The sequence below is a fragment of the Tenrec ecaudatus genome, chromosome 4 (assembly GCF_050624435.1).
Source record: "Tenrec ecaudatus isolate mTenEca1 chromosome 4, mTenEca1.hap1, whole genome shotgun sequence".
Lineage (NCBI taxonomy): Eukaryota > Metazoa > Chordata > Mammalia > Afrosoricida > Tenrecidae > Tenrec > Tenrec ecaudatus.
The window spans coordinates 3,000,742-3,026,032 of NC_134533.1; the positions used below are offsets into that span (position 1 = coordinate 3,000,742).

The following is a 25,291-nucleotide window of genomic DNA, read 5'->3' on the forward strand; positions in this document are numbered from 1 at the left end:
CTCCCGCAGGTGCTGAGGGGTGCCATCTATCTGGAACACCCCACCCTAACTCACGGTGTCATCGTCCTCGATGGCCTCCCCGGTGAAGTAGAGCACCGCCCGTGGGACAATCCGCTCGCGGAAGAAGTGCCCGATCTCAAAGTCGGAGGCCAGCGTGAACTCCGAGTCTTCATCCTGGGGGGGAGGGCCCGGTGCTCAGTGTGCTCTGCCCCACAGCTACACCTCAGGAGAAACTACATAGCACCTCGGGGCTGAAGAAGCAGGCAGAGCAACGAACCCCGCCCCCACCTACAGGTGCCGTAACCCCCCGTGAGCAAGTGGGTGAGGATCCAGGAGGGACGTGAGGGTGTGGGTGGTGACTTGGTTCTTACCAGTGATTCTCCATCCCCAGAAGCTGGAGAGAAAAAAGGGAAGATGGTGTGAGAGGTTGGCTGACGGGTGTACGGGTGTGTGTGTGTGTGTCCACTAACCCAGAGAGACAGGCTGTTAGCACGGTGTTAGCAGCAGCCCGTGTCACTGCGTGCTGCCACTCCCACCCCCAGCACAGCTGCTGGTGCTAATCGAGGTCTGAGGCACATGACAGGGACAAGGCCAAGGAGGATCCAACCCAGCAGGTGCTGTCTGGCCAGGTTCTCGAGTGACCACCATGGGGAACTAAGGGGCCTGCAGGATGGCAGCAGCAGGTCCCTCCCAGGGAAGACCCACCCTATCACCTAGTGCCAGGTAGGGACAGAGGTCCTGTGCAGCTGTTCTGGCATCTTCTGGGAAACAGCTTCACTGCTGGCCCATCCTTTACGGCTGCCGGCATGGTGGTGGGGGGTGGGGAGGGTGGAGTAGGCGGTAATAAAAAGGCCTCCAGGCCAGACGGACTCAGAGCCAACTCACAGAGATCCTGCTGCTGGTGCTTCTCTACCAAACAGAAGCCCCAGGGGCTCAACTCAGCTTAGCACCCAGCTAGAGAAAAGGCGGCCATCTGAACGTGTGCCCCCCCCCACACCCTGAGATGCCTTGGAGTCAGGCGGGGAGAGTCAGCCAGGCCCCCTGGCACTGGTGGCCATAAGCCAGCGCTCGCTAAGATGAGGACAGCAATAGCAGGGCCGAGCCCTTCCTGCTGGCTAAGGAGCAGCACGAGTGACACAGGTTTGAAACCCCAACAGGGCACCCCACTCAGAACCAGACAGTTATAACTCACAGCTGCCCCGCAGGGCAGGGCGGAACTGGCCCAGCAGCTACCAAAGACCGCAAATCTTCATGGGAACAGAAAGCGCCCAGTGGTTTCAAACAGCTGACCTGTTGTTAGCAGGTTGAATAATGTCCCACTGTGGCCCAGGCCTTCTGAGGGGAACACTGGTCAGGCAGACAGGCCCCATGGGCACGAGGTAGTGAATTCAGCACCGGGGTCCCGTGTCGTCTGAGGGTACCCACCTTTGAGGGGGCTGAAGAAGTTGAAGAAGGAGTCACTGGGCACCTGCTTGGTGACGGTGCGAACTGTGCCCCGGCCCTTGTGCTTCTGCTTCTTCCTGACAGTCTTCACGGTGACGTTCTTCCCCTTCTTCCAGTCAATGGTGCACCTGCGGGTGCCAGTCAGCACCACAGTCATGGCTCCACCATACATACCCCACGCCCGAACCCCAGCCCGCCCGGCGTCGGCTGCCTCCTCACCCGTCACAATCAACGATCTCAGGGCCCTCAAAGGAGAAGGGGTCGGCTGCGTCAGGCTCTGCCTTCATCCTGTAGGTCTTCGTCAGCACAGGGTCACTGAAGTAGTCGTTGGGCTCAAAGTGGAACTCCAGCACGAAAGACTGCAAATGGGGCCTGACTGAGCTTGGGTGACCAATGAGGAGCGCACCTCCCAACAATGCCATACTCTTACCAGGCCTGTCTGCTGCCCGCCTCCACCCCCCGAGGAGGAGGATCAGACTGGAGTGCACAGGAAGATACTGGGCACCAGGGACCCAGCCGTATCCCAGCTGGAACCCCCTTGCGCCATCTGCCAGCTCTGGGGGTGGTGGTGGTAGTGTGTGTGTGTGTGTAGCAGGAAGCAGGCCTCAGGATGACAGGCCGGCCCCGTCAGGAGGAGCCTAAATGTTGAATGATGGAATAGGAAAAAACAACAGGGAGCCTCAGAAAGGCAGCCACTCCCATGGGGCAGAACCACACCGCACACAAGGGCCACAACTGAGTGAGTCAAGGAGTAAGGGGAGGGTGTGTCAGATGGTGTGACTCTGAGCAGCTCCTCAGTCTCTGGGATTCTTTTCAACACAAGCTGAGGCTTCCTGGGAAGTGCTCAGAGAGACAGACACACACACCCGTAATCGTTTTCTAAAAGTCCAATCTCACTAGTGAGTAGACGTGGGAACCCAGCCTGCTTCTGGCCAGGCTGTAGCACGGTTACTAGAGACGAGGGGACGGCACGCCCCCATGGCCAGAGGCTGACTGACTGACTACCAGAGTCTGGGAGGGCGCTCTGACCAGTGCTGCAGCACACAGGCGGTGGGCAGCACTGCCTGGAAAAGCCAGGAAATGGGAGCAGAAGCCAGGTGAGAAATGGGAAGAAATCTGCGAGGTCGTGAGCACCACCACCAAGGCCGTGGACGCAGCGTGTGCGAGGTGCCACACAGAAACCTAATCCAATGTTGCACCACAAGCTTTCATGCACACGACAGGAACCACCCGGGTCAACAACACTGCCAGGCAGTGTGAGCTGAACCAGCTTTGGCCTGAAGGGTCTAGTTCCCTTGACCAGAAAGCACATAACAGGGGCCCTGCTCCCCCCCAGGGCTCTTAGCCCAGCCTGCAGCGTGCCCCCTTCTTGAGGGTGGGGGAAATGCGTGCGGTGTCTGCACAGCAGTGCCCTCCTCAGATGGGCAGGAAGGGGAAGCCAGCCCAGCACACTCACTTCCCAGGTGGGACTCGCCTCCCTTTCCTCTTTAACTTTGGGTCGCACTACACCATGATCAGGGAGCAAGGACAAGATCGCAGGGTCCCTGGGCAGGATACAGGGCGCAATGATTGCCCCAAGAGCGAGAACAGCAGCAACACAAGCACTCACAATCACCGGCTTTGCCAGTTCCACCGCCCCCCGCGACTGGGGGGAGTGAAAGACAGAAGTGCAGGCAGAGCAAGAAAGAAAGGGGCACAGGAAACAGCGTGCCTGGTGCAAGCAGACTAGAGGTAGGGGGAGAAGGAACAGCAGGAATCTCAAAGGCCTAAGGCCAGAGCTAAGGATGCATGTGCCCCCGGCCACTAGAGGGTGCATGGTAATAGCAGCACAGTGACTGCACCTGGACGCTAGATGGCGTCAGTGGCCCGGAAGAGTGGGTGACCAGGAGGGACCACCTGCCAGCCAGGGACTGGGCAGAGGTTGCAGGGCTGGGAGCTAAGACAGGGAAGGAGAGGGCCCCTTAGACTCAGTGGTCACCTCCCTGAACATCAGCGAAACAGAGGCCTCTTGGGCCTGAATCCAGTGCTGCTGACCATACAAACCAGCCAGAAGGTATGCCACCTGGCCCACCAGCCACTCTGAGGAGCAGCCACCCTAATGACATGAGACTGGTAAGACAGGCCCAGGCCTCTTGGTCACCGTGGGCCATCTGCATGCCCGGGAACTGCTCATGCAGCACACCATGTGACCCGTGGTCACAGCCGGTCGGCGGGGCAGTGGTCCCACAGCTCGCACTCACCATGGGCTGCCCGGGGTCAGAGAAGCGCACTTTGATGTCCTGTAGGTGCTTCAGGATCGGCTCGTCGTACTCCTGGTCACAGGGAGGTAGGCGTTAGACCCACGTGGCCATGGACACCGGCCCGCTGGAATCCTGTCTCACAATACCTCTGCTGCCCAGCTCCCAGGTGTCTTGAGGAGACCAGTGCCAGCTGTGATGTTGCTGACAGGGACAGCACTGTCCCAGCAATGGCAGCACTCCCTTCCGTGCCCAGGCACAAGCCCACGCCTTCCAGGCCTGAACTGAGTTAGAGGGCCACCGACTCAGTACCAGGACTGCGGTGATCCTTCCGCTCGCGCGGACGGGAGCACAGGAGTGTGGAAACTCGAGGGACAGTGAGACCAGCCGCTGATCCTGGCGACAGGAACTACCCCAGAGGCCCATGCTCTGGTCTATGCGCAGGGCCCTTCCCAAGAACTCGGCTCAGGTGGAGCTGGTATGACCAACAGTGTCGGGACGCCAGCCATGCACTCCCACTGTGTCCAGTGGCTAAGAGACCACCAGCCCAGAGTCCGAGCCATTACCCTGCTGTCTGGGGCAGCGAATGGTGATTCTGCCATCACCCTCCCAACGTTCACGTCTTTGGAAACAATCAACAGGAAGCCAAAAGCAACAACAAAGACAGTGAGGAAGGACCCTTGGGGCTGACAACAGGTTTTTAAAAGGTAGGGACTTCATCAGGATCCTGTCAATCCTAATGTCCCACACCCCTGGGCTCACTCCAGGCCAACTCTCCGGGGCCTGAGTGTCAGTGATGGTTTCAGCACTGCCACTGGGAAGAGTTCCCAAACTCCCGGCCCAGCTCAGACATACTCTGGGTTCGTCAACCAGAGCTGCTCAGGCCCGGGGGCAGCGCAAGGTTGAACACATCAAACATACCCAAAGCTCTGAGCTACTAGAGGGCTACACCCTGGCAGCACTACCAGACCTTCCACTTAAAGGGACCTAACAGGATCCTGCGTTCACATGAGCCCAAAGCCCTGGACTCTCGTCTGCTGTTGGGGATGACTGGAATGGGCCAGAGCCAGCACTCTGGAGCCGAACTGAGCCACCCATCTTCAGTCCCGAACTAACCGCCCTCAGTCACTACCTTGTCTTAGGCATTACTGAGTTACTTCCAACCCAGTGACCATACGTTCGATAGGACCACAGTCCCACGCCGTCCTCAGAATGGTTCCTATCCTTGAGCCCACTGTTGCAGCTACAGTGTCCACCCATCTCCTTGAGGGCCTTTCTGTTTCGCTGACTCCCCACTTTACCAGCACTATGTCCTTCTCCACGGACTGGTCTCTCCATATGTCCAACGGATGTACGACAACGTTTTACCACGCTGGCCTCTAAGGAGCACTCTGGCCGTACTTCTTCCAAGGCAGACTGGTGTTTCGGCAGCCATGTACTACTGCCATAGGCTTCTCCAGCACCACAATTCAAATGCCTGACTCCCGTCCAGGCTTCCTTATCAAAGTCCCACTGTCACACGCACAGGAGGCAATGGGAAACACAATGGCTTGGGTCAGGCGCACCTTAGTGCTGACAGTGGCACTCTTGCTTTTCAATACTTTCAAGTGACCTGAAGCAATGGCATCTTTTGATCTCTTGCCTGTTGCTTCCAACGGAGCTGACTGTGGATCCAAACAAGACAAAATCATTGACTTCAACCATTCACCATGATATTAACTATGGATCCAGCGTGAGGATTTTCATTTTCTTGACATTGAGTTGCAATCCACACTGAAGGCTGCCATCCTTGATCTTCATCAGCAAGTACCTCGAGTCTTCTACTTTCAACAAGGCTGCAGGTTGTTAATAAGCCAGCTTCTCTGATGCTCTGCTCAGCATACAGACTGCGTAAGTGTGGTGAGAGGATACAACCCTGACACACGCCTTACCTGATTGTAAACCAGTCTCATTTCCCTGCTGTTCACACGTCTGCCTCTCTTGATCCCTGTACAAGTTCTACATGAGCACAAGCAAGGATTTTGGAATTCCCATTCTTCTCAAGTTTATCCATAGTTTATTATGATCCACAGAAACGCCTTGGCATAGTCAAAAAAAATGCAAGAAAATATCTTTCTGGTATTTACTGCTTCCAGCCAGGATCCATCTGACATCAGCAGTGATATCCCTCCTGAAACAGCCGGAAGCCTGTCAGTGTACTGCTGCAATTGCTGTTGGACAAGCTTTCCCAGAATCTTACTTGCATGTACTAATAATATTGTTCCATAGTTTGAGTATTCCCTAACTAACCGCCCTCAATCACAAATTAAACACCCTTAGTCACTACCCACCCACCCTTAGTCACAAAGGTAATCAACCACCCTCGGTCACTAACTAGCCACAGCCACAAACTAACCAACCCAAATCAGGTCGACCTTCCTACCTACCTACTCGTGGTCACCTACTAACTGCCCTTCAGCACACATCATCCTCAGACTCACACGAGCTTATGTGCGGGAAAAGGAAGGGACCACCAGGGCCGGGCTGCCCCAGAGTCCATCGCTGGGGTCTACACAGGGCACAGGAGGCAGACAGGCAGCCCACCCCTCACAGCCACACCCTTCAGCAGCCGGTGTGAAAGCCAAGCCTCCACAGTGGCATGAGAAATCCAGCGCCCAGCTGGTCAGACCCATGTGCCCACAGTCACCAGCTGCCAGGCACCAAGAGGAGTGAGCACTCTGGCCTGCAGGCCAGTCTACCGGTCTGCTCCCGAGTCCCATCCCCCAGGGGCTCGGTGCTAGCAAGCTGGCTCCCACTCACAGCGACCCCACGTACAGCAGGAAGAGAGACTGCTGGGCTGGCACCCCGCGCCGCTGGGAATGCGACCAGAGTTGCAGGCAGTGTTGACCCAACTCTTCAGAGGCCTTCTTTTTGCTGCCCCTACTTTACCAAGCCATCATGTCCTTCCTTATCCAGAGACTGGTCTCTCTGACAACATGATCCAAGTAGGAGAGAAAATCTCACCCTTCCTTCTATGGAGCACTCTGGCTGTACTTCTCCCAGACAGACTTGTGGATTCTTCTGGCCACCTGTGTACGTTCATTCGGTATGTTGTCTGCATTACCATTCAAATGCACCCACCCTCGGATTCCTTTTTCAAGGACCAGCTTTCACGTGCACACGTGCCTCGATGACACACCACGGCGCGGGTCGAAGTGACATCCTTGCTTTTCAACACTGTAAAGAAGTCTGTGCAGCAAATGCATCCAATGCAATGTGTCATTTTGATGTCTTGACTGCTCCTTCCATAAGCATTGGTTGTGGATCCAAGCAAGACAAAGTCCTGACAACTTCAACCTTTTCTCCACGGATCATAAGGCTCCCTAGTGGTCCAGTGTTTGAGACTTTCTGGCTTCCTGACACGGAGTCAGCCATAATCCACACTGAAGGTTGCCACCCTTGACCTTCATCAGGAAATGCTTCAAGTCCTCCTCACCTTCAGCAAGCACGACTGTCTTCTGAACCACGCAGACTGATAGTAAGTCCTCCTCCCTCTAGTCTCGATGCCGTGCTTCTTCACATACGCCAGCTTCTCAGAGGATCTGCTCAGCACAGACTGAATAAGGAGGGCGACAGGATGCAACCCAGAAGCACACCGTTCCTGATGTTAAGGCACACATGTGATTTACCGCATGCGCACAGAAGTGTTCAAGAATTCCCGTTTTTCTCAGTGCTCTCTAGTTTGTTCTGATGCACAACCAAATGTACACAGGGAGTCCTGGTGGTGCAGTGGCTCAGGTGTGGGCACTGTGGGAGAAAGATGAAGCTGTCTGGCTGTCTCAGAAACCCCACAGAAGGTGGCATGCAAATCCCTCTCCCTGCTTGTTCACATGTGCACCTAACAGGCTTCCAGGGAAGGCCACAGGCTACTTTTCCTAAGGCTATGGCCACCAGGGGCCGTGGGAAGTGGAAGTGATACTTTCGCCCATCCAGTTGGGAAGCGGCCATGCCATGGCAGCTGAGGTGAATGGCAAAGAAGGGACACATGTAACCTCCCTGGCCTTCCATATGTCCAGGAGGCAGGGGACAGTCTCCACACACTAATTGTTCCTTCCCCGCCAATGTGCCTCTTCTGGGCCTAGGGATTTGTTGCTGAGGAGGTTAGTTTATGGTGCCAACCTGGCCGATAAATACATGTGGGATTAATTGAAAGGCGGAGCAATAAACGACTCAGTGAGCCTCGCCTTTCTTCTCTCTTGCTCTTTGATCATCAGACCAGTGTGTGAATGCCTTAGCTTGTTCTTTGGCTCAATTTGCAAGCTATACTACCTGTGGGACACCTAACCCGTAGACTGTGTTGCTGTAATTTGGGATTCCTTCAAGAACTGCTTCGCCACACTATTGGAATTTACATCTCTTGAGCTGGGGACTGCCGTGACCCTGTCATCTGGCTGACTGTTGGTGACCTGCTTTGTTGTTTGCTGCCTGTGGCCAGATAGCCTGAATCTCTCTACAGAGGACTACCCGGCGGCCCTCAAGGCTTGAAGGACTGCCAGTGTCTCACAACTCACTCACGGGAGTGAATTACACTGAACCATTTGTACTGCTTTATAATTTAATTAACTGTTTATTTCTTATGTTATATATCTATCTGTATAAATACATATAAAATTATTAGCTTTCTGGTTCTGTTTCTCTAGAGAACCCTAACACAGTAGCAATACCCACACAAAATTCACAGAAGACACTGATGGTTAAGGAAGTTTATTAGGGAAACCAACAGGTTTCTATAAGCCAGAATTAGCAGACAGTAAGGATATGGTCATTAGTCTGGTTAGCCAGAAGCTAGGTCTCTCTCTGGTCTGCATCTCTCAGACTCCCGCGGGGTCCCTTGCCTTTGCCTCCATGGAGCAAGAACCTAGTTCCACAGTCCCCTAGCCCAGGCCCGATGAGAGGCACCCCGTCGTCTCGGTGCTGCTCCTGGAGTCTGTGACACATGTGGCCTCAGCGGCCTGTGCCATGTTAGACAGAGACCTTGAAGGAGCTTTTCAACGGTCCTTGGGGTTTCTCTCTGCTGCTACTTCTCAGATGCTCGTCCTTATAGCTCGGATATGGTGACAAACCTGACCAGTCCCTTCTATTCAGGTTACACAGGACCTGTTTGCATGGTCCCACCCAATCACTTAGTAGGAGTCAGAGTCATGGGTGGAAGAGCCATATTCAGACATGTCAACCCACCACCGCAGCAGTTGACACCCAGTGAGCTGCTGTCAGGCAGAGTCAAGGCCATGGATGGACCAAAGTCCTTGGCCCAAAAACAGTCCCTGGCCCTGCCACCTACCTATGAACACGCTTCATGCACCCCGCTGGTAAGAGTTCACACAAAACGCAGGGTGGCGCAGCCGGGCCCCGCGGGGTTACCTGCACAAGCTCACTCAGCATGTCCACATTTCTGAAGATGGTGAACCAGAACTCTGGGATGCCCTTGGGGTCTGGCTCCTCGGTGGAGGGGGGCGTGGCTGCTGCAGCTGCTTCTTTTTCTGCTACAATGACTTTGTTTTTCACGTCTCCCTTAAAAAAAGGGATGTGTGTGAAATTAAAACCCCTGTCAAAAGGAAGCAACCCCCTTGGTGGCTCCCAAGTCAGAGAGTCACCGAGTCACCCTGTCCACCACCTCCAGGTTCTAGACACACGGCCCAGTGACCCTGCAGATAGTCTCAGAAAACAAGTCCTGGAGGGCTCTCTACCAGGCTGGGGCGGGGACTAAGAGGGCTGCCCGCTCCTGGCCCCACCGTGGGAAGAGGGGTTTCAAACACGAGGGAGGAGAATGCCACTCCTCCTCCCAAACAAGAACCCGCCCTTGGAATAAAACTGGGGAAGGGGGGAGCCGGGTGGTGGTGTTTATAATGCTTGCTTGCAGCAGGATCCTCAGCAACAAAACCCAGTCAAGCGCTGTCCTCAGCCAACCGTAAGGACCGCCTCCCACCAGGTGTGGCCACAGCCAGAGGACCCCACAGCCATAGCCCAACCGCAAGGTAAGGCACACACGCACATACACCGGCACAGAAAACATGTGCCCTCTCAACCAATTGGAGCGACATGCTCCCCTGAGGTGGCCTTCTGGGTGAGGGGCAGAGTGTGGCTTTTCGGAAGAGCCTCACTCTCGAACTACCTCTCTCCAAGGTATCAAGTCAGACTGGCAAGTCCTGTCAGCCTCCTTCCTCCCAGAACTGTCTCTGGCACGGGAATGGAACCTGCTCTGCCGACAGGTTACGAACGGGGCCAATGCCCTACACCTCGAACGGTCTTCACAGGATAGTACAGGGCTCCTAGCACCTTGATGCACGGCCTGGCCACCCCTCCCCAAGACCGTGGCCGAGGTGGGGGTCTCTCTCCACCTGGCCCCGAGGCTTGTGCACACAGTGACTGCTCCAAGCCCAGCCCCACCCGGTGAGGAAGGAGTGCCCACCTGAGTGCATCCCCAAATGCTCCCATTTCTGAGTGCTGCCAGCAACAGACACTGCCAGCCTGAGAGCACCACTTACAGCCAGCTTGTCCTCCTCCTCGTTCTCGCTGTGCCACTCCGACTCAGCGTCTGTCGGCTCCACGTCGCCAGTGATGAAGTCTCTTCTCTGCACAAGACGGTGGCCTATCAGACTAGCATGACCACACTACGGCCCCGTCACACTCATACCACCCACGTCTGTGAATCTCCAGATTTGGAAACGGGACCCTTATACGATGGCCAATTTCCAATAAATGGCTCCGGCCGCTGGCCTGGCCCACCTACCTTATCGAAGAGGGGCTGGTATAAAGCGGCATACTTTCGTTCCAAGTCGTGAACTTCCTCATAGAACTTGGCTTCTATATGCGCACACTTCACCTGAAGCTGCTTCAGGGCATTAATTCTTCTTTTTACTGCTTTAGGTAAGCTGCGAGAGAAACCACACAGCGCCCATCACAATGGCAATAAGGCAAGCCGAGTGGTCTGTGTGGAAGTTACAGCAGCCCTACTGCAGAAGAGAACTGTCAACACTCACTCACTCACTCACCCCAGAGAGAGGGGTAGTGGGATGACTGAGAAAGAAACCCCCCAAAGACCCCCTCTCCCCTTCCACTGCATCAGACTACCTTCCATTTCCTGAGGTGTCCAGGTGAGTGAGCATGGAAAAGGTTCTCCGGGGCTAGGGCTAGTGATTCTACTTCTAAGAACGTATCCCAAGGAAATAGCCAGTGTTTATGGGGATTCGTGGTTTAAATGAATACGGTTAAAAGCTGGCGGGTCGTAGAAGCCACGTGGACTGACCCTATTAAGATGCCAGGGGAGAAACAAGTTCTCTTCTGGAGTCAGTTCGTCGGAAGCAATGGCTCGGTCACATCACCCACTGGAGGAAAAACCCCAGCCACCCACGTGGGGAGGGCATCCCAAGTCTAACACAAGGGCATACTAAGTGAGGCGCCCTGGTGGCATGTTGGGTTCATCCATGGTCTAACCACAAGGTCACTGGTTTGAATCTACCAACTGCTCCATGGGAGAGACGAGGCTGTCTGCTCCCTTAGATAGGTGCGGCCTCAGAAACTGTACAGAGCAGCTATTAACCGCTGGCAAGGCCCGGGGCAGACTCGCACCACTCGTGCGCCCGTCAGTCTGGACAACAGCAGGGGCTGTGCCTCCAGCTGGAGGACAGAAGCTGACCAAAGACCACGCTGACAGCCCAGAAAGGACCAGGCAGAGCAAGGACCCAGCAAGGGGACAGACATGCCAATACACCCCTTGCTCCGCTAACGACATGACTTTAGTTTCTTAGGGCTACACCCCTTCCTGGGGTGGTAAAAATCAAAACCACTCTAGGAGAAGGGGACCACCAAATCATCCCACGTGCCTGCCCTCAGCACCTCTCCCTGCAGGACCCTGACTACACGCCCACAAAGCACTTCTCCCTGCCAGCAGCTCGGCTGTGTGTCATGTGAGGTGTACAGCCCCATGGGTTTCCCCAGGGTCAGCCCACAACGCCCACCAGATTCCTGAGCCAGAAAGCCAGCAAACACAGCTCCCAGCATCACTGAATTCCAGCGACTCAATCAATCCTGCCCACAAAGCAAGCGCCTGAGAACCCTCGTCAGAGAAGGGGCAGGACAGACCCAAGTGTCCTTCTCCCATTCTAAATACCCTAGAGGAGGGGCACTCTTGTGCTGTAAACCACAAGGTCAAAAGTTCAAAACCACCAGCCACACCATGGGAGAACAAGGAGGCTTCTTCTAGTCTCTGTCCTGTAAGGTCGTTGTCTGGTTTGGGGTCCAGGACACCTCATCCCTCAAAGTGACAGGTTAAAGAGGTCTGTGCAGCGGACTTGTCGTTGCAAGGCGTCATTCTGTCTCCTAGCTGCTGCTTCCGTGAGGAAAGGTATGGACAAAGAAATGAAGTCTGTGACAAGTGTCAGTCTTCAGGATATTATCCACTGGTCCCGGTGTAAGAGTCTGGGTTTCCTCTACGCTCAGTTACAAGTCTTGGTGGCACAGCAGGTCAAGCAACAAGCTGCTAACTACCAAGGTTGGTAGTCTGACCCTGCCAGCAGCTCGTGGGGAGAAAGACGAGGCAGTTTGCTTAGAAACCCCAAAGGGGAGGTTCTGCTTGGTCCTACACTATATGCAAGGTGACTAGGAATCGGAAGATGTCGTGGTGGTGGGTTTGCTTTTACATGAGTTGTGTAATCCACACTGAAGGCTGTAGTTTCTGGATCCCCATCAGTAAGTGCTTCAAGTCCTCTTGGCTTTCAGCAAATAAAGTTACATCATTTGTAAATCCTTGGTTAATAAGCCTTCCACCAATCCCGCAAGGTCAGCAGTTCAGATCCAGCAGCCAGTTCCGTAAAAATTTGGCCTCAGAAAGCCACAAGGGCTGTTCCACCTTGTCCAGAGGGTCACTGGAGTCAGAATCGACTTGATGGCATTGAGTTGGAGTTTTTGGGGTCCTCATGCCATGTCCTTTAAATAGTCCAGTTTCCGGGATTTTCTCAGCATACAGCCCTGACACACTTTTCTTGACTTGAAACCACGGTAGTCCCCCGTTCTGTTGGTACCACTGCTGCTGTAGACAGGTGTTGTGGAGTTCTCGTTCCTCATGGTTTGTTGTGATCCGCAGAAGTCGTCAGTGTGTACAAGGGAATCTTGAGGGATGACACTGCAGAAAGTGCAGGTCTGGCAGGCTGCACTTTCTGCAGTGTCATCCCTCATATTCCAGGCCCCTGCTGAATCAGGATCGCATTTCTGGGAGCTCCCTGCTGGGGCACTGCCGCAACAGTTTTTAAACTACGTGAACCAGCCCTGGTGACAGAGTGGTTGCCATGTTGGGCTGCTAACCACAGGGTCAGAAGTTGGCAGCCACCAGCTGCTCCAAAGGATAAAGACGAGGCTCTCTACTGCTATGGAGTTACAGTGTGTCCTACAGGGTTTCTACGAACCAGAGTCAGCTCGATGGCAGTGAGATGGTACTGTACGCAAACATCCACGTTTTGGTGGGTCAGCTTTCTTCAGAATGGGCACGTAAATAAAGGTCTCTTGTAGCTCTCTTCCTGATTTCTTGGCACAGACGTGGACGCGTGCTTTGAATGACCTTTTGCTTTCTTCAGGGACAGTGTTTTTGATGTCATCTCACCACTCATCGCGTCTTTGGTGATTGAATGTCTGTCCTTGAGATGTTTCTCAAAAACCCAGTGGGATATACTCAATTTTTAAATTTTGACTCTCATGAGCTTCTTTTAATTTTTTTCAGTTTCAATCTGAACTTGCAAATGAGCAACTGATGGTCTCGTTCCATAGGTGGCCTTGTTTTGGCTGATACTAAGTTTCTCCCTTTCTTTTCCCACAGATGTACTTTGACCCCGTGTGTTTCTGCAGCTGGAGAGGTCCAGATGTATAGTAACCACTTATGTTATTGGAAAAATACACTTGCAATGAAGAAGACACTGTTCTTACAAAATTCTATCCATTTCCTTTTTTTCATCGCCAAAGCCTTATCTTCCAACTGTCGATCCTTCCTGTTTCCAATTTTCCCATTCCAATCACCGACAATTACCAATGCATCTTGATTGCATGTTTAATCAATTTCAGACTGAAGAAAAGTTAGTAAAAATTCTTCAGCCTCTTAGTGGTTGGCAGGTAAATAAGATAGTTGTATAACTTGGTCTTTCTTGTAGGTACACAGATATTACCATATCAGAGACAGCATTGTACTTCAAGACAGATCTTGAGGTGTTTGTCCTTTTTGGTCACGAATGCAATGCCATCCCTCTTGCCACAAGAAACCTGGCATTCTTGGCATAGGAAAGCAGATACTTGTCTGATTCAAATGGCTGATACCTGTCCATTTCGGCTCACTAATGTTAGGATATGGCTCTTTAAACTTTCCATTTCACATCTGACTCTCAATCTTCCCAGATTCACATTTGGTACAATCCATGTTCTCACTAATCAAAGTGTGCACCTGTTTCTTCTCATTTTGATTTGTGGCTCATCGGCGAGTTAAAGCCCCCCAAACTTTGCTGCATCCACATCACTACAGTGGACGGTGCTGTGAAGAGGCGGCTCTTCCCTGATCATGCCGAGTGCTCTCTCATCTTCCAGCCCCCTCTCGGCCGTGTTCGGCCACCGTTTGTGAGGTCGCCAATAGCTCGTCCTCCTGAAGTGGACAGCATAGTCCTTCTGTGGGCTCTGTTCTCAGTTGGGAAGCTCGGTTGCAACCTGTTCTCCAGGGCCAGCCCTACTGCTACTTGAAACAGCAGGGACACAACTTCCCGGATACCAGCCACCAGAGCCGGGCAGCCTGACAGACAAGTGGTGTCCCTCGCCCCACAGGGTGGTTTATGTGCACTACCTAGTCCATGCTCCTCAACAAGAGATGAGTCCAGTTCCGGGACAGTGTGGCTCACTCCTGGAAGCCCAGGGGCTGGCACAGAGCAGGCAGTATCTGCCTCGGAAGCAGCACTTGGCCTCACCCCCAGGAACTAGAAGGCACGTTTTCACTGTGTCCCTTACCGCCTGCCCATCCGCCATACTCACGTCTCGATGTAACTCGACGGGGTGTGAGAGACACTTTCGAGTCGTTCCTGCAGGGCTGCCAGCACGCGCGGGTTCTGCATCACCTGGTCCGTGAGCTTTTCTAGGAATGAGGGAAAGTCAAGGCCTGCAGCATGGGAGCCGCGCAAACCACTTGGCCCAGCTACTCAGCTCTGCCACTTGCGTCCCCCTTCTAGACAGATAGCTGGATGCCGCTGGGTGCACACCCAAACACCTGGGTGGGGTCCCCGACAGTGGCAGTCTAAAAACAAGGCCAGGGGTCAGGCAGTCCAACAGAGGCCAGTCTGGACAGAGGTGACTGACAGTTGTTTTAGGGGGAGTCGAGATGCCCACTTAGGAAATACCAAGATGAAGATGCCAACACCTGCGCCTGGCAATAGGTAGGGAGGACGCCGTGCTAGCTGAAACAGCCGTCTCGGCAGAGGCTGTGTGCCATTTTCTGACAACGAAGAGTCGCCCTGCGTTTAAACTGCCCTAACTTTGCTAAGGTCCTGCAGCGGAAGCGAACTTCAGGTCTATAGTTACAACAGTTTCCAGGACTGCAATCAATGACATGCGACGCACATGCATGGGTGAATGGAAAATGGGTCTGTTGTCAGTCTTCCCCCAGGTCACCAAATGTTTCAGAAAGGCCCCCAAGGTACAGCCCACCTACCTTTATTACCTGCAGTTTTAGCGGTGTCCATGGAATCTGAAGGGGCCCCATCTGAAGAGCTAAACCAAGGACAGAAAGTAGGGTTAAAAGATCAGAGTGGCACTTCAAAGCCCACCTGCCCTGTGAGGGTGGCACCCTGGCTGCCTGGCCAACAGGCAAGCAGTGGTGCCCAGGCGGTGACTAGATTCAGCTGCCAGCTCTCCGAGACACCAGAGTACACCTGCTTCCCAAACATGTGGGTCAGAACAGTGAGCTGCACCTGCCCTTTACAATAATCCAGGAATAGTCCTCTCTCTGAACTGAGCCTAGGGGACTGGGGTCTGAGTCTCCTCACAGGAACAACTTGGCTCGGGACTTGTACGGGGTCCCCTCCCCACAGCAGAAGCAGCACCCTGCCTCCTGGCACCAATGAGAGGAAGGAAGGAGCCTGATGCCCAACTGAGGCTGATGCCCTGATTTGGGAGAGGGGAGCCTTCCTTACCTGTTATCTGCCATCTGGAGGCTGGATCTCCTCCTACAAACCAGAGACATAACAATCAGCACCTCTAACAGTCACAACCATACCGTCATTAAGAGGCTGCCTATGGGAGGATGGGGAGGCACTGGCCCCTGAAACGCTTTGGGGGGGGGGTGGTTCTGATCCGACCCGGAGAGTCGGGATGGGCTCCATGGCTGCATTCTCAGGGGAGACTGAGGGTCTGGTGACTGGCCAAGCTCTGGGGAATCACTTTTTACAGCCGTGATCACCACACGACATATTTACAGTCTGGCCACTTCAATTCATCAACATTGACCCTCATCTCAGTGAGTGCAGAGGCTGGGGTGGGGGTGGGGGGTGTCAGTCCCATCTCTAGGGGACAGGGGGTGGACATGTTTTAAAAGGACTGAGGGCCCAAGTTGAGAACAACGAATACTGATGAATGGCATCCCCAACTCTGGCCCTGGGCAGCTGCTCAGGTTTACCACAGTTATGAATGAAAAGCCACCACTAGAAGCCAGGGGCCGTGCTAGGTGCCTTCAATGACCTCAGAAGATCCACGATGTGTCTGTCAAGAAGTTCTTACAAAGCCCAGTGTCCCCAAACAGTTGAGACCCCAAGCAAACCAGAAGCCGCACTCCTGCTAGCTCCAGACTCCAACAGGAACCAACACTGGGTGCTTCGCCCTTTCTCATTCTTACTAACAACCAGGGCTATGCTTTGTTGCAGTGAGACAGATCTGTATTTATTTTGGACACGCGGACAGTCTTTTTCAAAAAGCTAAGTGATTTAATAAAAAAGAAAAAACCCATAAAGGAAAAAAAAACACCAATCCCCACCCCCACCCCCCCACACACAAACCCATGATACAATAAAGCTTCACCGGCCGCCTCCACTCCCACCGTACAGCCAGGCCTCCGAAATACTGAGCCCAGGGCAGTGCAGCCCAGCCACCAGCTCCACTCCAACACCTCGGGCTCCAAACCCACAGAGCTGCAACCACAACCCAGTGGGCCCACCCGACTCAAGTGCAAGGTAGGCGTATCTTCAGGTTCTGAGCTTTCTCAGTACTGTACCCGCAGTGCCTCCTGGCCTCTCTCCCTTCCCCTATTTTAGATTAAAAGGGTGACCCCAGGCCTTCCAGGTCAAAGCATCTGGCCTGTCAGCTTTAACTAGGCTGCACACCAGTGCTGATTGGGCCTCACCAAACCACCTGGGGTTAGCTGAGTCAGAATTTCCCCATGGTGGAGGAGGCTGGCTTGGGTCCCTGGACGGTGCCCACTATAAGAAGTACTGGAGGGCCGGGAGAAGCAGCAGTTCCTTCCCCCCCAAAGGCCCCGCCCCCTGGCACCTCTGCTTGACACTCCCTCCCATCAATGCCACCAGGAAGGAGGCATCCCCATTTATAGGAAAGGAAGAGACCCAGAATGGAGACAAGGTCATATGGCTGATGAGTGCTGTCTCTCACTGCCATGCTGACTCACGGCTACCCTATGGGACAGGGCAGAACTGCCCCTGTGCGTTTCCAAGACTGGAGCTGTTGATGGGAGTAGAAAGCCTCATCTTTCTCCTGAGGAGAGGCTTGTGGTTTCACACTTGTGGTTTGCAGCCCAACCCATCACCCAAGACACTATCGGAGCCAAATGCAGGCCTCCAACTTCCCCATTCACCTCTTCCCACTGCCCTACTGGTCATCTCTCCACACCCTGGAGCAGAACACAAGCACATAGGTTCTGTCAGTCTGCACCCCACGAATTCCTGTGACTCCAGCCCTCTGGCCAGGTGTGGTCACCAGGCAGGCTGGCATGGAGGGAGCCAAGGCCCTCGAGTACTGTGATATGCTGACACGACCATGAGACGGTGGATGGCAGGCAGACACCCTTCCCACGTGGACAGGCAGCCAGGCGACACAGCCAGGGCTGCGGATCAGGGCAGCTGTGGTATGGGGATAAGCAGCCCGAGTGCCAGCCGCAGGGGGGGACGTTACTCTTCCAAGGCCAGCCCAGAGCGGAGGCTGGACCTGCCCTGCCAGGGCAGCAGCACAGCAAGGAGAGGCCTGAGGACATCATGTGAGTGAAGTTCGTCCATCACACAAGGACCGTGCTGGGGAAGACCAGCACTATAAATGTCAGGAAACTGCTCCCACACCAAAAAGAACCACCTGCAACAGTTATCAGGGCAGGAGGGGTGGGGGGTGGGGGGAAAGAGTTGTGGCCACAGGGTGCACAAGAGTTACCTGTTGAAAGTCAAGGGGAAAGCAATACACAGTGAGGAGGTCAGCCCCAACTGATGGAGGCCAGGAAAGACAGAGGGGAAGGGAAGAGGGACAGGTGCAGACAGCAGCGGGCGACGCTGTGACACACAGCCTGCCACCAGGTGAGCCTCAAGCAGACAGACTGACGTGACAAGGAGAGCGGGGCCCGCCCGAGGGTCCACACGGGGTTGACGGATGAGCGCTGTACACGGGTATCTACAAATATACCCAAGAAGGTAGTGGGAGGCCCTGGGGCAAAGCCAGGAGTAGCACCAGGGGTCTTGGTCTTCAGAGCTCTTGAGGGGCCGTGTGAGGCACAACGCTTGGTCTCTCTGAGCAGAGGAAAGAGGGCGCACAAGTGAAGCGCATGGAAACAGCCAGTCCAACGCACACAGGGACCGCACAGACACCAGTCCTCATCAGCCCCCAGCTGCCCCGATTGTTCTGAACAGAATCCCATGAGAAGGTTCTGAACAGAGTGGGAGAAAATAGGGAACAAAGCTGAAAAACCCTAAAACAACGAACCTCACAGATCTGATGGTTGGAGACGACCTGTGGGCTGCCCAAGGCTACGTGTGGCCCCCCACCCCCTTCACACCTGGGATGAACGCAACCCAGTGGCTTTATTGTTGGCCACACAATAGACAAGGTGAGCACACTGGGGAGATTCACATGCCTTCCAACCGTCACCACCTGAGAGAGATCAGAAGGGTGGCGGTGCCTAGGGTCAGAGGGGGTCTGGTGAGGCGGAGGATGGAAATGCAAGGAGGAAGGGGGCAAGAGGCAGTGCACTAGAGGGTGGGGTTATGATCAATGACATGAAATCATATCTGTGAACTGCATGTAAAACTGATCTCCTTTGTAAGCCCTTCACCCAAGTCACAACAGAGTTTATTTTTAAAGTGTTACATGGGAAACAGAAGAACTAAGTTTAAACCAGGAGAACCAATCCATCCGGACACCAGCAAAGCATCAGCCTGGGGTGAATCCCTACACCCCAACTCTCCCTCCTGAGCTGCATGACCGAGAGGCACTCTCAGTTCCCCCCACCTGGCAGGCACGTGAGTCACCAAGTGCAGTCCCCTCTGCTTCGATAAGAGAAAGGGGCACAGACTGCTGCTCGACAGCCTGTCCTCTGCAAGTGAGGGAAGTTGTGCAGGGCGCTGGCTTGATGAACCATGAGCCAGCGAGCACCCAATGTCACAACTCACCACTGGGTGATCAGCCTTTGCAGACTGTGCACACCCTCTCCCTGGCACACAGTCAAGGCTGACTCACAGCGAGCCTCCGGGACAGGGAAGAACTGCCCCTGTGCGTTCCCCAGGCTGTCACTCTTTACCGGAGTAGAAAGGCAGTCTTTCTCCCAGAGCAGCTGGTGTTTCCAAACTGTCCACCTTGTGCATCACAACCTAACATGTAACCACTACACCACCAGGGCTTCTGAGTAGGTCTTCCAAAAAACCCTGAACTCACTGCAATTGAGTCACTACTGATTCACGGCGACCCCCCTGTGGATTTTCCATATTGAAATTTACTGGAACAGAAAGCCCAGTCTCCCTCCCAGTCACTGGTGATTACAGACTGCTGACCAAGTAGACTGCAGTCCAGCTGCGTAACCACTGTACCACTGGGGCTCCTGAGCACACTCTAATATTGTTCAAACGGACAAGTTTGATCCTGGGAGGGGACTTGACAGCTCAGTTCCCTCCTAGACCCACTGTTTTCATGGAGAAACACAGTTTTAAATTCTATAGCAAGTTATTTGATACATAGCTGAAGGGTACACCTAAAGTCAGCATGCCATCTCAAATGAACAACACAGCTGAAAGGCTTGGTCAACCCACATGGAAGAAGACTGGGCACTTCTTACCTTTCTAAGGCAGCAACCTCTTGGGAGTCCCCTGTGTGCACTCACTCCCCACAGGGGCATAGTCATGGTGGGACCACAGTCCTGCATTCATTCAGAGGCCTGAGCACAGCCATCCAGCCCTTCTAACTGAAGAGTCTTGATCTGCTCGACATTGGGGTGCCCCTGGACCCCACTTCTGATCAGGAGACTGACAAGAGGGGCAGGTGAGCAGCCAATCCAAGAGCCAGGACCCTCCCCGTGGACATCCGGGCAACCCTACCACCTGCCCACAAAGGTCTGCACAGGAGGCTGTCCTCCCAGTATCATAGGGTGAGCGTGTGCTAGCGGGTCAGACACAGTGACAGGAAAGTGAACCCACCTGGCGACAGGACCTCTCCCAGCCCGTCCAGAGCCATCCTGCACACGTCCAAACCCAAACACAAGGGGGGAGGCTGGACCCTAGGCTCACAGCCTGCCTTGCAATGTGGCTAAAATTAGTTTCCCATTGTGTTTAAAATCCAGTTCCTCAGACACAGGAGACAGAGGAGAGGTTCTCCTGGACAAGCAGCCACTCCCTGAAGAACAAAAGGCCAGTGGTTGGCATGACAGCCACCCAGGGAGGGGTGTGGCTGTTTGCTCCACTCAAGATTTAGCCTCAGAAACCCACCTGGGGCAGCCCTGCGAGGTCTCCAAGTTGGAATCTGCTCAACAGCAGTGGCCTTGGTTTGGCTTGAGTTTTCTTTTTGACATTTATCAAACATCCATTTAAAAAGAACATACACATTGTCAGTCTACAATGGACACAGGTCTGGTGGGAAGCAGGGTGCTGGTCTGGACACCCCTGGCCTTATTTATACTAGAAACTCATTCTTCTATGAGTTCATGTGCGCCTCCCTTCCCCTGCGTGATAAACAGCAAGGCAAGTGGCAGTACCTGTGTCACCTATAGCAGCAGGTACATGAAGCTCACAGGCAGAGCAGTACCAGGCCACCATGGGCTGGTTCCTTCCGAGCCCTACAGGAGGTGGCCCAGGCCTTGGCTCTTAAGCAGGGAGTGAAAAACCATTTCCTGTCCCAACCCAAACCCTCTGCCACCTCCTCCAGGCAGTGGAGTGCCAGGCATTCGGCCAGCTCCTCCCAACCTGCCCCACTCTCTTCTGGGCCATCCTTACCTGGGGCTGATGGTGCTGTGTGGCCCAGCCCCTGACCACCTCCCACTCTTTGGCTGGCCATACTGGGACAGGGCTCATCTCAGGAACCTGTCATCTAGCCAGCAGGACTTCCTCTCCACCCATTAAATTCACAGCCACTCAAGTCTCCATGCCTTCTTGCCACTGCTCCCCCCCCACCCCCCGCCACGTCTTCCCTGCCATAAATGTCCGCCCAAGGAGGCACAAAAGAACGGCTCTGTGCTTTTCACCAGACAAAAGCCACCATCTCCCAGGCTGCAAGATGTTCAGGTGTGGCCAAACTCCAGGGCAGACAGGGCCACACAGCCCTGCCGACAGACAGATGGGGAGGATGGAAACCAAGGCCCAGGTGAAACCAATCATACCGACACCATTGACAACCTTCTTACACGCAGAACGGCACATACCACTCCCCACTACCTACCCATCCACTGCCCCCTTGCTCGCTGGGGGCAAAGTCACCCCTTACAGAAGCACAAGATAGCCTCCAGAGAGCCACTTCCTGACTCGGTTCAGCACTAGCAGAGGGAGGAGTCCCACGAAGTAGAGACTTTGGATAAGAGGGCAAGGAGCACTTTAAATCTATGTTAAATCAGTATCCCCTACCCATAGCAACCCAAGCTGCCCCTGAAAACCTGTTCAGGCCGTCTGTCTCTGTTCGTCCATCTTCAGCCACCCGAGTGAGCCCTCTCAACCTCAGAGATGTAATTACCTGCCTGCCAACAAGCTGTCTACCCAAATTGAATACAGTAACCACCAGAGGTTCTCGGGCAAGACTCTCGGCAAAGCTCACAGGGACTGAGGGTCCAGCGCACATGCTCAGAAAAAAGGAGCTCATGGGAAGATTTCAAGTGTGCACATTCCCCTGGTAAATCCTCTCTTCAAGGAGCAGCTAACTGAAAGGGACCCAGGCCTCTAGTGCCAAGGTCAGGAAGGCACCAGCATCAAAACGGCTAGTTCATCCAACCCAAAGCCCTCCCATTTTTCAAGAACAAGTTTTGAAAACATGTATCAGGATTCAGCTCAACAAAGCTATCAAACCTGTACATCCTAAAGCCAACTACTCTGAGGTAGTCTATGAACTTCCCCAATCTTTGGTCTACATTTGTTTTGAAAAACACAGTACAGATCCAAAGCCAGGTGACCCGAATCAGAGGGGATGTGCTGGGACGCTGCTGTGAGTGCGGGGATAAACGGCCGAAATCCTGAAGCTGCAGGATGGACCAAACTCTTCAAAACAAAACTCACCACTGTGAGTTGATGCCAATTCATAGCAACCCTATAGGGCGGTAGGACTGCTCCTGTGGGAGTAGCAAGCCCTTTCTCCCACAGAGCATCTGGTAGTTTCAAAATGCTGGCCTTGCAGTTAGCAGTCCAACGAGAAACCACTATACCACCCAAACTCCTAACACTGCCCCAACCAGAAAACCAAGCTCGCTGCTGCCAAGTCACAGTGACCCTATGGGACTGCCCCTCGGAGTCTTTAAGAGTGTAATTGAGGGTAAAGGTTCCATCTTTCGCCCACGGAGTGGATGGTGGTTTCAAACGGGTAAATGACTGCCAACGTCCTGTCACAGCAGCTACTGACCTGAGCAGTCATGGGTTACATTGACCCATGAATTCACATACCTAAACCTCTGGTCAATGTGTGCATCAGTCTCCCCCAGCTGTTTCCATCCACAAAAATGAGCCTCGCTGTCCCTGTAAGTCTGTAGGAAACTGACTTGGGCAGTCATGTGTCCTCTGACCACATGGCCTGAGTTATGATGGATCCTCTAGGACCTCAGAAAAGGGTAACTTGCCTCCCTAGGCAGGAATTGGCAATGGCATGGAGGAGCCTCTGGGTTGGTCTCTCCCCGTCGTCGCCACCTCACCAGGCACAGCCAAGGAACTCCGGGCCTTTATTTTTAGCCTCTCAGCTCACTCCAGGAGCATTTACTTCCTCAGCCCTACCCCCCTGCCGCCACTCATTCCTGTAGCAGAGGCCAGGCTCAGCTGAGACGCTCTCCAGATGGAAGATGGAAAGTGTTTCCTAGTCAGCAGACCTTTCTGGAAGAGACCAACCAGCTGGAATCCTCACTGTCTAGACTTGGCCCAGGCTCATTCCAACCAGAGAACCTCACTCCCATCCCACCTGGGCAGTGGTCACACTGAAAACACACCAAGCCAGGGGCCGGTCCCAATGGAGGGCTGGCTCTGGGCACCAGGCAGGCCACTATACTGTGTTAAGGAAGGAAATGGGAAACCGACAGTTAGTCGTTCCCCACACCTCTTCCCCTGTCCCCTCTCTGCTGAGGATGCGATCATGGATGCACCTGGAACGCACAGGGCAGAGCACACTTCACTTACAAACCTTACGCTTACACATCAGTCACCTGGTCACCTGTGTTGCAGGAGTTTCCACCAGGCGTCCTGCGAGCAGGTGGATGTCAGAGCCTACAAAGCTGAGACTTCTGGGCCAGATGACCCAGAGCCTGGCCTACCACACTCCAGGGCTTCACGGAAATGGGAAGAGAATGACAGACTCCTTTGCCAACACACGTTTCCCAAGGCAGTCAAAGCCACGGTCATGGACATCAAGCTCTCTGCCGCCCTTGTCCCCGGGAAGGCTGACAAGTGGCAGCGTGGTGGAGGAGGTCGGACGTGAAAGACCTGCCCCTGGCCTGGTGGTCCTACAGTGCGGTGGAGAAACACGGTGGAAGGCGGGAAAGGTTAACAACAAAGCGCCCCGCTAGGTAAGAGAATGACGCCCAGGTGGCTCAGTAGCCGGCGCTCAGCTGCCGCGGGAAGGTCCGCAGTTCGAACCCACCATTTGCCCCAACAGGGGAGGACGAGGCCACCAACTTCCGTTAGCTTCAGCGCCCCAAAATGGACCGGTTCGACCGCCACGACGGGTCGGAAGCGAAGAGTTCGGGGTTTTCCAGCGCAGCGTTAAAGCCGGTAGTTCTGACCCAGCAGCTGCTCCCCGCGTAGAGGGCCCGCCCGTCAGCTCGCTCTGAGCGGCAGAGCTCAGTTTCAGGGTGCGGTCCGGCACCCCGCCGGCAGGTGTCCTTCGGGGGCGGCGCCTCTGTCCGCCGGGCCGCTCCCGCCCCGGACCACGGCTCTTTCCCGCCTTTGTGGCCGCGCGCGGGCCAGCGCCGCGGGCCGAGCCTCCCCCAAGAGCGCCCTAGCATGCGGGCCGGGCGCTGACCTTCAGGGCCGCCGCGGGGGAGGGGAGGCCCGCCGCGGTCCCGGCGGGGCTCGGCCCTGGGGCTTCCCGGGAGAGGAGGCCGCGCCCCGCCCCTGGTCCCGCGCTGCCGCCGCTGCCTAGTAGACGCCGCCCGGGGTCCCGCGCGCGCCCACCCGGCCCCGCGCCCGCCCGCCGGGGCACCGTTATCCGGCCCGGCCCCCGCCTGCGGCTCCGCACCTCACGCCTCCGGCAGCAGCGGCGGCAGGGGCAGCGGCGACTCCTTTCGCTACGGCTGCTGCGCCGCCGTGGCCGCCAACAACGCCGCATCCTATTGGCCGCGCTGCCACCCTGGTACCTCCCCTACCGCGAGCAAGTCGGGCTGCGATTGGACAGAGGCTGCGCAAGTCAACTGCGCCTCGGTGCCACGGACGTCGGCCAATCAGAAGCGGCAGAGCGGAAGCCGCGCTGGGACCGCGCGGGCCGTATGCAAATGAGGCGCGTGGCCGCTACCCGGGCACGCGAGCGGCCACGCGCCGCGTTTCCCCCCCTGGCTTTAAAGGGTCTGCGTCGCGGATCTACGAGAGCAGACGGGGCGCGGGTCAGGGACTCCAGCTTCCAGCCCCCCTGGCGTCTCCACCGGGCGAACCCTCACTCCGCGCCACCACTCAATCCCTTCTTGGGATGGGGTGCCCCCGCCCTGCCCCTCCGTGCCTAGGACTCCGCCTCCGCCCCAGCAACTAGCTGCCAACCTGATCCAGCCCCACCCCGGTACCCTAGTCCTCCCCTCATCGAGCACCGTCCCCAAATTTCCTGCCTGCAGTTCCGCAGGGATTCCCTCCTGCCACCCCATTCTTGGGGCCAAGCCCCTTCGCCCACCCACCCCCCGTTACCCATCAGGCACAAAACAGGAGGTTACTCGCTAGGGTACCCTAGGTTGGGTAGTGGCCCATCCGGGGACAGAA

At 55.0% G+C, this 25,291-nt stretch overlaps 1 protein-coding gene across 5 annotated transcripts in view; it reads right to left on the reverse strand.

Annotated features, from left to right (window-relative positions):
- NAP1L4 (nucleosome assembly protein 1 like 4) overlaps positions 1–24,683 on the reverse strand; it is a 30,474-nt gene extending 5,791 nt beyond the window's left edge. For 2 of the 5 annotated variants that reach the window (XM_075545211.1, XM_075545216.1), the window contains exons 1-12: positions 24,567–24,683; positions 15,872–15,904; positions 15,391–15,449; positions 14,718–14,817; positions 10,450–10,591; positions 10,205–10,291; positions 9,081–9,230; positions 3,684–3,755; positions 1,663–1,802; positions 1,426–1,571; positions 372–394; positions 55–174 (exon numbers count right to left, since the gene is read on the reverse strand). In XM_075545211.1, coding sequence (XP_075401326.1) covers positions 55–174; positions 372–394; positions 1,426–1,571; positions 1,663–1,802; positions 3,684–3,755; positions 9,081–9,230; positions 10,205–10,291; positions 10,450–10,591; positions 14,718–14,817; positions 15,391–15,449; positions 15,872–15,885 — 1,053 coding nt within the window. In that variant the 5' untranslated portion in view covers positions 15,886–15,904; positions 24,567–24,683. Of the gene's footprint in view, positions 1–54; positions 175–371; positions 395–1,425; positions 1,572–1,662; positions 1,803–3,683; positions 3,756–9,080; positions 9,231–10,204; positions 10,292–10,449; positions 10,592–14,717; positions 14,818–15,390; positions 15,450–15,871; positions 15,905–23,969; positions 24,289–24,566 lie in introns of those variants that run through there. The other 3 variants (XM_075545214.1, XM_075545215.1, XM_075545212.1) reach the window with 3 other exon arrangements.
- Positions 24,684–25,291: the final 608 nt, after the last annotated feature.